This window comes from Periplaneta americana, chromosome 7 (assembly GCF_040183065.1).
Source record: "Periplaneta americana isolate PAMFEO1 chromosome 7, P.americana_PAMFEO1_priV1, whole genome shotgun sequence".
Lineage (NCBI taxonomy): Eukaryota > Metazoa > Arthropoda > Insecta > Blattodea > Blattidae > Periplaneta > Periplaneta americana.
The window spans coordinates 11,331,827-11,346,482 of NC_091123.1; the positions used below are offsets into that span (position 1 = coordinate 11,331,827).

Consider the following 14,656-nt stretch of genomic DNA (forward strand, 5'->3'; position numbering starts at 1 on the left):
TATGTCTTTACTTATTTCACTTAAAATTCCCGTGTTTTCTCTAACAGTTTGTGGATTTTCTCCTAACATATTCACGTCATCAGCAAAGACAAGCAGCTGATTGTTGTTGTTATTATTATAATTATTATTATTACTATTATTTTTATTATTATTAATGTATTATTACTTACTTACTTACAAATGGCTTTTAAGGAACCCGCAGGTTCATTGCCGCCCTCACATAAGTCCGCCATCGGTCCCTATCCTGAGCAAGTCTCTACCATCATATCACACCTCCTTCAAATCCACCTTAATAAATTGATTATTATTATTATTATTATTATTATTATTATTATTGTTATCATTACCATTATAAATAACAGAAATGGTGTAGATCTCATCTCGTGGAATACACTCGGCTATCAACTTCGGAAAGCGATTTGCTCACAGAATGGTTAGGGAGGTATTTACAAGCAGACGGTCGTGGTCTATTTAAAAAAAGACTGATTGACCATGCCAAACTCCAGAAAAATCGCATTGACGACAGTTGCCCCCGGGACAGAACCAGAGACCCTACGGCTAGCATGGAAATGAACAACAAGGTGAGTGAAATGATCTGAAATATCAAAGTCGACCCGCCAAACTGACTGGAGCCATTTCCGGCTATTGAACCCAGGACTGTCCATCCCTGCAGCTGAACTTCTCAAAGTTGCGCCCCTCCCCGCCTCAAGTTGGCACTGACAGTGAAGACGGGATGCGAGAGGGGGGACCGCGGGCGCTTGTATAAGAAGTCGCGAGCCCATGGAGGATGCTCCAGTACGACCGATGCGAACCCATGACGCGGTGCACTGCCTGAGCGAGCACTGAACCCAGGACCACCATGAAGAGGACGCGCGGCGTCGCTCTGTGCTACGTGAGTACAGATTACACGGATTATGTTTCAACGTCATATGTGTAGGCCTAATTTAAATGCCCAAATTTCTTAAACTACGAAAAATCTGGTTTCAAATTTTCCGAAAAACGCTGGTTTAGTGACGAAATTTTGTTTTCCAGTTTTACAATCTATTACAATTTTACGGAAAATTTTTATTTTAAAAAATTTTTGTTACAACAAGAGTTTAATTTGAATTAAATATCAGTTTTTAATTTTTTGTTCATCTGAATTTCAAAAAATTTGTTACAACAAGAATTTAATTTGAATTAAATATCAGTTTTTCATTTTTTGTTCATCTGAATTTCAAAAAATTTGTTACAACAAGAATTTAATTTGAATTAAATATCAGTTTTTAATTTTTTGTTCATCTGAATTTAAAAAAATTTGTTACAACAAGAATTTAATTTTAATTAAACATCAGTTTTTAATTTTTTGTTCATCTGAATTTCAAAAAATTTGTTACAACAAGAATTTAATTTGAATTAAATATCAGTTTTTAATTATTTTTCGTCTGAATTTCAATTCAAAACACTAATATTAAATAATTAAAAAAAGAACCAGGTGACACGTACTTTTCACTTCATTTCATTTATTGTATTTCATATATCTTACCTCAGCATTGAAGCTTTGAAATGTTGAACAAGTGAAAGTTATTACAAAAATATTATATTAATTCAATTTACAAGCATAAACAATTAATCGGTTTAGTAGAAGGTATGGATAGGCAGACATTTTAAAATTATGTTCTGAACCTTTTCTCTTCGCCCTTAAAAAATAAAGAAAAAAAATAGGCAGTGCAATGACGACATTAGTACATTAATAGTGAACTCCTTTTTTATAACAACTAACACTAACAGAAGGTAGATGGAGATCTAACATTTTTTTGTATTAAAATTATGAATGTTTTGGTTAGTGTTAAATGTATCTTTATTTTAAATATTAACGTCATTGGGGAAAGGATGTACTAACGAGGTAAGTTTCGTACCTAAAATTAAAAGTCTGAAATAAATTTTCGTTCGGGATTTATTATTATTATTATTATTATTATTATTATTATTATTATTATTATTATTATTATTATACAGAAGTATATACCTAAAATCCACTCCAGCTATCCTAGCCGGAGGTTCGTAAATTTTAATTTTTCTATACAACACTTTAGGAAGAAGCTGCTCCAAATATGTTAGTTCAATGATTTATATTCGAAATTGTTTTTGTATCTTGGTAACTTTTAAACATGTTGTGTCAAACACTGTGATTTATAACCCTAACTGAACAATGCATTCACAATTTTACACAATATTTTTCATATCCCACATTCGAGTCAACTCAGTTGCTATGGTTATCGTATTTCAGTTGTTTCTGAGCCTTATTATACACTAAGTTATAAAGACATGATATAGCAAATTTTTATTTAGGTTAGGCCTATCTATTTACTTCAAATCTTTAATCTTGCATCACTTGTTATAATAAATAACACATAGGCCATGTTTTGTACCAGAGATGTACAAAAATATGTATTTTTTTTTCTGCCATCAACTTCGACATTACATTTTATCTTTTCCACTTTTACTGTCCTCTAACATTATTATTATTATTATTATTATTATTATTATTATTATTATTACTATTATAATTATCAGAGATTTAAGCCAATATTACACATTCACGAGGATTTGATCTTTATATAGATCTACGAGGGTCTGGGTTTGACTATTTACACTCAAGAGGTTAAGATTTGTATAAAGTTTATCATTACTGTTATACTAATAATAATAATAATAATAATAATAATAATAATAATAATAATAATAATAATAATAATAATAATAATACTAATAATAATAATACTATCCTATTTTAATCTCAGGTTATAAAAGCACATTATGCACACAGGATATGTGTTTAAAGATCATAAACTGTAACGCATTTTTAACGTTTAAGTACACAAATTTAGTAGATAACTTGAGGAAGAAGTTTTGATTACCTGGATGAACGAAAACCGACATAAAAATTGAAAATGAAGTGATATCGTTAGCTGTCCAGGACTCATAGCTGTGTGCAAAGTTTTGTAGAGTTCACTGTTGCGCTTGGACAGAAATGGAGCACAAATAAACATAAGATTCGAACCCTGGGACACACGTAACACTTCATCCACATACGCTGTCAGACATCACCTTCCCTCTCCCTTTTTCTGAGCCTAAGGTTCGCACATGCTCGCCAACTGAACCTGTTCGAGTGATGTCGATTGTTCCTCTCAGTCTTTTCCTCTCCCCTCAGATCGTCTATAAGAATTTCCGATTCATATGCCCAGCCCATCACAGTAACGTCACGTTCCATTCATATGCGCTTTCTCATTAAATCGGGAAAGCATACTAGTCACGCAAAAGTGGATTTCAGTATTTTCAAGAAACTAAACTCATACCGAAATGATGATTTTCGGCAAACCGCCTGTCTGTCTGTCCACGTACATGAAACATTAATCTGAATAAAAATAACAGAGGGTTTTTAAATCCCATTGGTTACGTTTTTACAATACTGGCTGATGTATCTTCTATTTTACAATACTGTCCTCGTATGATAAGAGTTCGGGCTATGCTTTAAGTGTAGCAATGTTGATTGGTGTTTTCTCTACGGTCCGCAATCACTAGATATATTTTACAATATTCTCCTCATAATATTATAAGATGTAAGTACTAACATTTTGATTGTCCAATGCAGCATTCTATCAATCGTCTCTAAACACACACCTTCATCTCAAACAGCAGAAATAACTAAGATGCTCTCTCAATTAATATCACTCAATAAAAGAATTGTATTCCAATGGATACCATCCCATTGTGAAGTCCTAGGAAACGAGAATGCGGATGCTTTAGCAAAGAAGGGCAGCACTGCTACTTGCAGACCTGTTACTAAATCTACGTATTACTTTGTGAAGAGATTTATTAAATCTACATACTTAGACTTCAACAAACAAAATTTGATAACACAATCCCAAGGGAAAAAATGGAACTCTCTGCATCAAAATCCACAGTTAATTCCCGATTTACCACGAAAATCGTCTGTAGCTGCATTTAGATTGGCAACAGGCCATGATTGTTTGGCTAAACACTGCATAGAATTGGGATATATCAGTCCCCTAACTGCCCATTGTGCAACTCAAACCAAGAAATGGATTCGGAACACCTCAAAATCTGTGCTTCAGTGGCTGGTCATGATAATATCTTTGAAAAATATTGGAGTGCAAGAGGTCAAATTACTTTATTGTCAAACGCCTGGCACTAGAAAACAACAACAACAACAACAACAACAGCAACAACAAAATTTTGATTTTCCTCGTATGACATGGAGTCATCCTATGCTTTAAGTGTAGCATTGTTAAGATTATGTTTTCTCGACGGTCCGCAATCACTGCATAGCATTTATGATTCCTGTTAATATAAAATGTGAGACTTTTTCCATTTGTACCTCCAATAAAGACATTAGCCCAAAAATATATTTCCTTAAAATTACACATAAATGATTGCGACCTTCCTAAACTTAATTCTCGAAAATATTTTTGACTCAATTTACTGCATAAAATTGACAAATGTAACAGCAGAGAATACTTCCCTCTAAAGTTGTGTAGGGACTCGAAAAATCTGTATGTTACTTTTAAAAAATTAGCTAACGTAGACCTACTGTTACTTACCAGGATCTATTTTATTTCAATAAATAACCAGAGAATCCTGAACTACAAAAATGCTGGGACCCCAAATTTTGCATGTGATCGAACCTGTGACCACTGGGTGTATGGCTGGCGTGTGGGATGCGCTGTAACGGGTTCTCCGAGACGGATGCGTCAGTGACGCAACACCCGTCAACCTTTAAGCGTCAGCAACTTTCACTTGTTCGGAGTCGGGCTCAGACAGCGGCAGAGATGGGCCAGCCGGCGAGAAGAACAGATGCGCCGCTCTTATTCTCGGCAATTCGGGAATCGAACCCAAACCCTTGCAATACCTCTACAAATTAAGTGCAGCGGAACTGGGTTCAATTCCCGACAGATAAATGCATATTCATCTCCTGCAGTCTGGGTGTATTTTACTTGATTGTACTGTGCCAACCACATGGCCAAGGAGTCCCTCTTTTTGTAAATGTCTATGGAGTAGACGGAATGGGCCGGTAGAGCATTCTTTTGTTTTCCGTTAACATTCTAATGTTGCGCGTCCATTAACTATCTCCGGTATGTGTTACACATTCGTTGTCAAGGAGATATGACTCGCCGATTTGTGTTCGATCCTTAACATGGCGTTCGTTTAAAGAGCAGTAGACCTGTGAGACCCGTGTACAATGTTAATGGCAAGTAAAATAGCCCTAGCCCTGAATAAGAGAACGCGAGACAAAATTTACCGGCAATTTCTCTTTCAAGTCTAAATTGAATCCTGTCAGTAATTGTCATTAATGATGGAGAATTCGATATCGCTAGACTGGCAGGGATCGGGAAAGTCTAGTTGGCTGTATCTGATAAATAAATAACTTATCAAAACTGTCAATCAAATAGAGAATTAACAAACTAACCTAACAAGGCAACCAACCAAATCAGTCAGCTAAATAACCAATCAAAGAAATCAACAGACTAGTTAGCTAAACAATCAAACTAATCATCCAACTAGCCAATTAATCAAACACACCAGTTTAAATCAGGCAACAAATCAACCTCCAATAAGTCAATTAATCAACTAAATCAATAATTAACTGTATTAAAAACCAACCAAACGAGTCAACCAAGTTGTCAATTAATCAACAAAGCCAATCACGCAAGTACCTAATTAAACAACCAAATCAGTCAACCAATTAGCCAATTAATCAATAAAGTCAGTCACCCAATTATTAAATGAATCAACCAAACCAGTCGACCAATAATTATTCAAGCAAACCGGTCAAACAATTACCCAATTAAATTAACAAACAAACCTCTCAGTCAACTAACCAATTTTCCAAACAAGCCAAACATCTAAATAACTAATTAATCGAGACTGAATGAATTAGCCTCTCAAGTAATCAATTAATCAACTAAAATAGTTAGCCAAGTATCCAATTAACCAAAAAACCAAAGCCACCGTAAAGCAAATGTCAAGTAGTCTATGGCGAATCTTCGGCCTCATCTCGCCAAATATCATCTCGCTATCACCAATTCCACCGACGCTATATAACCTCGTAGTTGATACAACGTCGTTAAATAACCAAGTAAAATAAAAAAATAAAAAACCAACAAACCAATCACCCAATTAGTCAATTAATCAACCAAATCAATCACCCAACAAGATAATTAACCAACCAAAGCAATCACCTAACTAGCCAATTAATCAACCAAAGAAATTACCGAACTAGCCAACTAACCAACCAAACCAGTCATCCAAGTAGCCAATCAATCAGCCAAATCAATCATACAAATAGCTAATTAACGAACCAAACCAGTAATCCAAGTAGTCAATTAATTAACCAAAAGAGTCACGTATGCAATTGATCAACGGAACCAGTCACCCAAGTAGCTAATTAATCAAACAAATGAGTTAGGAACTAGCCAACAAACAAATCAATGCATTCACCCAACTAGTTACGTAAGTAACCAAACCGGTCACTCAACTAACCAATTAACATATCAAACCAGATTTCCGACTACCAGTCAAACTAGTCAGCCAACTAATCTACCAAACGAGTCAGCCAAGTAACCAACCAAGCTAGAATGCTAATTTAACCAATTAAACCAGTCTGACAACTAACCAAACAAATCAGGAAGCCAACTAATCTATAAAACCAGTCAGCCAACTAACCAACCAAATCGAGTCAGTTACTCAGCCGGGTAACGAACCAACTAACCTTTTTGTGTCAAATTGAAAACATTGTCAAAAATGTTTCATCTACAGGTGCAAGCTTAGCATTGTAAGCATAAGAGTCTGTGTTCCGAACAAAGATTTACCAAAGCATTTCTGTTCTATTACAATATAAGGAAATCGCTCTCGAGTTGGGATGTTTAACATACTTCAGAGATGGTTTTTCATGTGACCTGTAAGCATTTGTTTCTTGATAACTGATTTTACTGTCATTTCATGTTCAATCCATTTAACTTATGATTTCACATAGGCCTTTGTTGTCTTATTTTTTTTTAATTTTCTGTTTTTGGTTGTATAGTCCATGATTTGTTTGAATATTTAAAAAATGAAGGGTTCAGAGCCATAGTGGGCCAAGTGCTATTCACTAAAAACGGAGAAAGCAAGGATTAAAGTTAAGTGAACACCATAGTTTAAAATGAAGATTGACATAGCATTTATTTTTGATGTGCATACTTTAATATTATTTCCTTAACTTTGACCCATGTTTTCTCCGTTTTTAATATATGTCGCTTGGCCCACTATGGCTCTGAACCCTTCAAATCTTCCTTTAATACTATTACTTAATATTCTAATCCCTTTTTTGAGTTCCATGTCCCTGACAAGTAGACCAGGAATAGGTAGGATATTTTTCCAGACAAGGGAGAGCTACATTAATATTACCATTCCCACACAACACATTCTTAGAAACCAAGGTACCGGTCTAAAAGTCTAGATGCTAACAGTTCGAGGAACACCGCTATGTATCGTGATGACACGTGTTGGCAACACTGCATGAATACCCAGTACCATGTTGGGCGTCGCTGATTTCTTACTGGACAAAAATGGCAATTCGATGCGGTGAATAGGAAAGAAGGAATCCGTGTTTCTGTGTTGGTATGAGCTGTCTTCGGATGTGTTCTCGTAAACACCGACGGAAAAAAGCGAAAATTCTCTTTAGAATTACAGGCCTGGAGAATGGGAACTTAGACCTGATAATGAGCGGTAGCTATGACAACTTCCTTCTCAACTGTCAGTGAGATTTGATCTACGTCATATACTTAAAACCTGGTATCATGAACGCAAGAATGTGAATGACCTTCTGATGGGAAATAAAGCTGAGGATCGTCTGTCAAAAATTTACGGAGCATGATGGGACGCTGATTGTGTATGAAAGTGATCCAGAAGAATTAATATTTTATTGTTTCTCGCCCGACCGAATTTCCTACTTTGCGAACAGATGTGAATTGATTATTTTATCCTTTTTTGTCCCCTTTATACGGAGGATGGATCCAAAGGTTAGCACCACATTCTGAGGTTCATTATGATTACCACTTCTGTTCTGTGAATATTTGTCACCGAACGGTTGCGCTCTTTTTCGAATAGGCCTACAGCACACTGCAAGTGAACTTAACCCGAAGTATGGTAATGTTAACATGACATGTAAAGAAATGGTAGCAAAATGAGTCCGAGGTTCGACGCCGAAAGTTACTCAACAATTCTGCTCCAATTGTTTGAGGCAAGACCTCGACAGAAAAAAAAACAACCAGGTAAATTGTCCTAATCATGATATTGTATGTATTTATTCACACTGCAAATGGGTAAATACCCGGTGGCAGTATTAACTAATTACACTCAATAATGACAATTAATACTACTACTACTACTACTGCTATTAATAATAATAATAATAATAATAATAATAATAATAATAATAATAATAATAATAATACCCGTGAAGGGCCCAGACCGACCAGCCGTCTGCTGGCCTCACACCCACATGCCGAAGCAGAGGTGGACGATCATCCAACCAGAATGGAGGTATCGTGTGGTTAGCACGATAATCCCCCCAGCCGTTATTGCTGGCATTTGCAACCGGATTTCGCTACCTATCGTAGCTCCCCAAGTGCATCTCGATGCTGGGTGGGCACCGGTCCCATACACTGGCCGAAATTTCATGAGAAAATTTCTTCCCCCATGAGGACTCGAACCAGCGCGCCTTCCGTAACGCGAGCCCTAGGCAGGATGCCTTTAGACCACGACGCCACGGCGGGGGACAATAATAATAATAATAATAATAATAATAATAATAATAATAGACCACTTCTGTGGTGTAGGCGTCAGCATGCTGGTCTCTTGCGCAGAGGGCCTGGGTTCGATCTCCCGTAGGGTTGAATTTCCTGATTCAAATTTTTCAGGTTTTTCTCTCAACTGTAAGTCAATTGTAAGGAAATTCGGGCCACAACATCCCTAAATAACACTGGCTTCATTCATCACCAAAATCACATTCATATAAAATCAACAATATATCCACAGACGCCATCTAGTTCACAACAATAGAACCAGACTCAACAATAGTACACAGGCCTTTGGACTTCATCCAAAAGATTAGCTCGCGATATGAGCATAGATGTTAAAGCGAGTATTAATAACAGAATAATAATAATAATAATAATAATAATAATAATAATAATAATAATAATAATAATAATAATATAATAATATTAACAGGGAGCATCCTAAATTAAATTAAGCACGATCACTTAAAATAACAATCAAAGTAAATCTAATTTGTACCTTAACCCTAAGTTCGAACTAAAACCCACGAGTATGATATGTTCATACCTGCACAAGTACCTTTCAACACTACACTACACTCATTTCGCTGACAACTCACTCACTGCACTGGAACTACGACACATTTCACTGGTACTATCCTGATTTCACTAACACTTCAAAAACATTTCACTGTTCAAATACTTTGCTCTACCACTAGAAACTAAAAAACTTCACTGACACAACACACTTCGCTGACACAACACACTTCTTCACTGATACAACACTTCAAATAACTTCCTTTAAATATTCTGCATAATATACTACCGTTTATTAGTAAAGTCCTTAAGCCTATTTTTAAATACATTTTTGGTTATTGGTAAAGCCTTTAGTAAGTCTGCAGGTAAAGCATTCCAGTCCCTGATAGTACGATTGAGAAAAGAAAACTTTCCAGTGTCCGTCCTCTGTCTTCTTTCCCTCAGTTTATATGAGTGGTCGTTCCTTGAAGAGTAACTTGGTGCGGATCCAACCTATTTTTTATTTCTCTCCAGGCAGACTCACCTCTGAATGTTCTGAACATTGCGCATAATCGAATTCGCGTTCTCCTGTCCGTGAGTGTGTCCCATTTAATGTTGAATTATTACGACGACGCTTGAGAGCCCGTTTTGTAATCTTTTCGAATGAACCAATATTGAACCAGTACTCGAAATGAGTCTGAGGTCCAATGCAGAAAGTTACCCAGGAATTCTACTTCAATTGGTTGAGGGAAAATCTCGGAAAATTCCCTCTCAGGATTTGAATCCGGATCTAAAATGAGTCCGAGGTCCAATTTAATTCTTACATGATCGTAGCTGATCATTTGGCTCACCTTGAAGAAGAATAAGATGATGACGCGGATAAATATCTCTGTGAATCACATCTGATACCTCTGCAGAATGTGTTCTAAGACTCCAGAGGCCTCTGTCTGACAAAGTAGAGACAAACTATAAAATTTAATGGCTAATGCAATAAGACTGCAGGTTGTAGTGTTGACGCGGATGAATGACAATCGAGCCCTCGAGGTAAATACATAAAAACAGATGACATCTTGATCACAGATGTTGTATGAGATGGAGCAATGCCAGGTGGATTCACGACTCTGTGATTAACATCTGGAATTGTTGTACGTCAAATATGTGACAGCTCAGACTATTCGATGAGTGAGTCATCGGGTTCAATCCCCGATATTATTGATGAACTGGCTTAAAGTATGCCATTTTGTGAAATAGATCCGTCTCAAATTTAATAAGAATGATCATTCACAGAACAGCCTGTTTAAAAACTGGACAAAGCAGAAATATAAAAATGAAAAACAGAAAATACGAAACTATTCGCCGGAAATCTATTACCCCACACATTTCATAGTATCTGCTGTCTGTCGAAAATAAAGCTACTGCCAGTGTGATGGACTATATTCTGTAATTAAATTTATGTCGTACTTTCTTGTATCCTATAATTAAGGCGTATTGGGAGCATGGAAAGGGAAAATATTTACTCTAGAGCAGCCGTGGCGAAAATGTCATCGTGCGCCGAGCCACTGTGTAATCTGCAACGTGCATAGCACCTATGGAGGGAGGCGGACACCCGAAGAGGAAGTAAAGCAACTGTCTGACTTATTAACGGATTTTCATTTTCCTTACGTCAAGCAATTAAATACAATTTTATGCAGTAAAAGGCTACAAACTAATGTTCAGTACGTGTAACGAAGAAAGAAATGAACAATGAAACATAGCACAAATTATCACAATATAAAATTAACTGTCTTCAGAATGTTTCTGCGACAGAGTTTCAAAATCAGGAATTATGTCACTTACTGCCAATCGTAGTTGATCACGAAGGTATTTGTCTGTCAGTCGTGATCTAAATTTGGTTTTTACTATTTTCATTGTTGAAAATAATTTTTCACAAACTTAAGTTGTAGCGAACATGGCTTCAAAAGAGAGAGCGAAAGAATGAAGCTTCGGATATTTATTTTTTGGCAAAGATTTGAAAAGTTCAACATTTGTCAAGTCCTTACATCTAGCTTTCATTTAACATTACATTGCATCTGTGAGTTTAAATTGAAGATCTAACCGCATTATTCGTACATCTGGTGAAAAAGGATCGACGTACAGAGATAAAAGTAATAATAATAATAGCAAAAAAAAAAAAATAATAATAATAATAATAATAATAACAACACTTAACCTTTTAATGTTTCATCAGTAACATGTAGTAACTTATAATGCCGTTTTATGTTATACAACTGTTTTCCTCGTAATACTTGTGAACAAATCATACATTTAATATTCTCATCATATTGTCAGCAAAAAAAATGCGTCCTCCCATCCTATTTGAAACTTTCGTTTTTGTAGATGTATATGTACTCGAGAGAGACATTGCGACGATATGCCACTCGCAGGTCAGAGACAAATACAAATGGAACGGAGTTTGACTCCAGTGAGTGAGAGGGTGTGGGTTGTGGAAGGTAGAAGGCAAGAGAAATACACAGCTACCATTGCGAGCCAAAATGTGCTCGTGAGTCAGATTTTCGCCACGGCTGCTCTAGAGTAACGTTTTTCTCTTATTTTAAAGTTTAATATGTATACACACATCGCTAAAAAAAAAGAAAGAGCCCTGATAAATAGTATTATATTTATGACTATTTGAAAATAGGCTATTTTTACATTATTTTGCATGTGGCAAGTACCAACTACCCTTAAATTTTATAAATCACAAATGCATAACAGTTGTTAGCTGGGGCATAAAAAGAATAAGACGTTATTTTGCTCTCTTACATAATTTCCTCAAACTCAGTTCCGAGATTTTAGAAGTATAGGCCTAATGCTATTACAAAAGTGATTTCAAAGATTTATTCATTGTGATACTTACTCCCGAAGAGTTTGAAGAAGTTTGTTAATGCATGGTTGCAAATTGCAGCTTCGGATGTGTAAATTTTTACACAATTTTAGAAACATTATTATTTTGTCCACCCCTCCCCCCGTTGAGAATCACTGCTCTAAGCAAAACGAATGCAAAGCCCATCTTCAGTCTTAAGTGATCGGATGCAGTCACTCACTTCTCGTCTTAGAAGCACGCGTTGCCATGGTAAGTCACAGACAGCGACCTGATCTGAGCATTTAACGAGATAATCGACACAATGGCCGGCGGGTTTACACTGGTCAGTCAACCCTACACGCCCGTCCGATCCAAGTCAGCAGGTTGCGATTTAATTAAGTGGTCAGATGTGAAATTCCCATTCTACCAAAGTAATACCTTTACCCATACATACAGAACAAATAAATTGGTGGACTGAAACACAGGAATTGACATATCAGTACATACAGGGCTTTCATTTCAAAACTTCCCAGTCTAAATAACTAATTATGTAAATTAAATTCAATTTAAAGAAAAAAACACGTCAATTTAGATATTGAGGGGGAAGTCTGAAATCAGGGTTAATTGCATTTTAGATTTTACCCCCCTCTCACCAGCCACCCCTACTTTGAAATTTCAAATGACACCTCTAAATTTTTATACTTAAATATGAAAGAGCATTCAATTTTTTTATACAGCTCATTCATTTGTTTTCACATCTTTTCTTTTCTATGGTCGCCTGACAACCTGTATTTTTGTTATTATCAGTTGATTGTAGGATGAAAACACAGCTTATTTTGTGTAATTTCCTAAATTTAATCAATAAGGATGATTTATGTTCTCTCTTGAAGGGTATACACCATTTAAAAGTAATTTAATACACAAACACAACTATTACATGAAATGCTCAATAAGTTTTTGTAGCAATAAATCTAAGCTCATGAATGTAAAATATGGTGTGCGTCAAGGATCAGTGTTGGGTCCTATCCTATTTTCAATAATGGTTAATGATTTGATGTGCAATGTCTCTGCTTATTCTGTGGTATTCGCTGATGACGCCACTTTCTTGACAAGTCATAGTGATATTAATGAATTGAAAACTCTTAGTAATTTCGTTTTTAATAAAGCCAAGAAATGGTTTAGTTCTAATAAATTTTCTTATTTTCATAGTATACTTTCTTATGGACTACTTTTATGGGGTAATAGTCCTCATACTAATAAGGTACTTATGTTACAAAAAAAGCTATTAGAATTATATCTCATTCATCAATGAAGGCACACTGCAGACCGTTATTTGTAAATGAAAAAATTATGACTGTAACATCACTGTATATTTATCAAGCCCTGAATTTCGTCAAAGAAAATTCACATATGTTGACACATAGGAATGATGTTCATATATACAACACCAGAAACCGTGACCTTTTTGACATACCTAAGTGTAGGCTGACTAAATAATGAATAATTATTTTATTATGTCGTTAAAAATAGCAAATAAATTTCCGAGATATCTTTTTAATCTGGAAAGGAAGTATTTTAACAGACTTGTCTCTGGTTGGTTAATCAACAAACCATTTTATGAAATTAATGAGTTTTTTAATGTCAACGTTGTTGAGAGTTTTTGAATTAATTTTGTTTTGTTGTTTACTTTTTATTGACTTTGTCAATTGCACATTGTTGTGTGCTCTGACTGTACAATACTGAATATACTGAATATACTTTATTCTCTTCAGCTCTAATCAACAATAACAACAATCCAGGTTGCCAGGCGACGGTAGAAAACAAAAGATGCGAAAACAAATGAATGGGCTGTATAAACAATTGAATACTCTTTCATATTCAAGTGTAAAAATATAGGAGTGCCATTTGAAATTTCAAAGTGGGGGTGGCTGGGATGAGGGGTGAAATCTAAAATGCAATTATGCCTGGTTTCAGACTTCCCCCTCAATATCTAAATTGACGTGTTTTTTTTGTTTAAATTGAATTCAATTTACACAATTAGTTATTTAGACTGGAAAGTTTCGAAATGAAAGCCCTGTATGTTAATAGCTACATTCTAGACTTTTTTGTACTTTCACCGTGTCCCAAATATAGAACCATCCAAAGTTCCGGAACTATGTACATATAGCCTTGATCATCAGGAAACGTATATGTTGAATTCGTTATCAAGAGCAATTTGAGCTAGAATATTCGTTGGCATTTTACGCTTGTAAAAATTCAGTATTTAATTTTATAAGAATCTCAGCAGACATTGGAACAGTTTAAGAACCTATGTCGAAATAAACATACCACTTCTTGCGTCAGAAGACAAAATGAAGACCGCCAAATCACGGGTTTTCAGGTTATGGTTGATTCATATACAGAACGGAAGTGAAATAACCCTGCAGATTAAAAGGGACGATAGGGTATACTTAAACGAATAGAAAACCTATATTAATTTTTG

At 35.5% G+C, this 14,656-nt stretch overlaps 1 protein-coding gene across 10 annotated transcripts in view; it reads left to right on the plus strand.

Moving 5' to 3' along the window:
* The first annotated feature begins 771 nt into the window (after positions 1-771).
* LOC138702916 (collagen alpha-2(IV) chain-like) overlaps positions 772-14,656 on the plus strand; it is a 157,129-nt gene continuing 143,244 nt past the window's right edge. For all 10 annotated transcript variants that reach the window (XM_069830310.1, XM_069830313.1, XM_069830312.1 and 7 more), the window contains exon 1: positions 772-892. In XM_069830310.1, the coding sequence (XP_069686411.1) occupies positions 860-892 (33 nt within the window). In that variant the 5' untranslated portion in view covers positions 772-859. The remainder of the gene's footprint in view (positions 893-14,656) is intronic.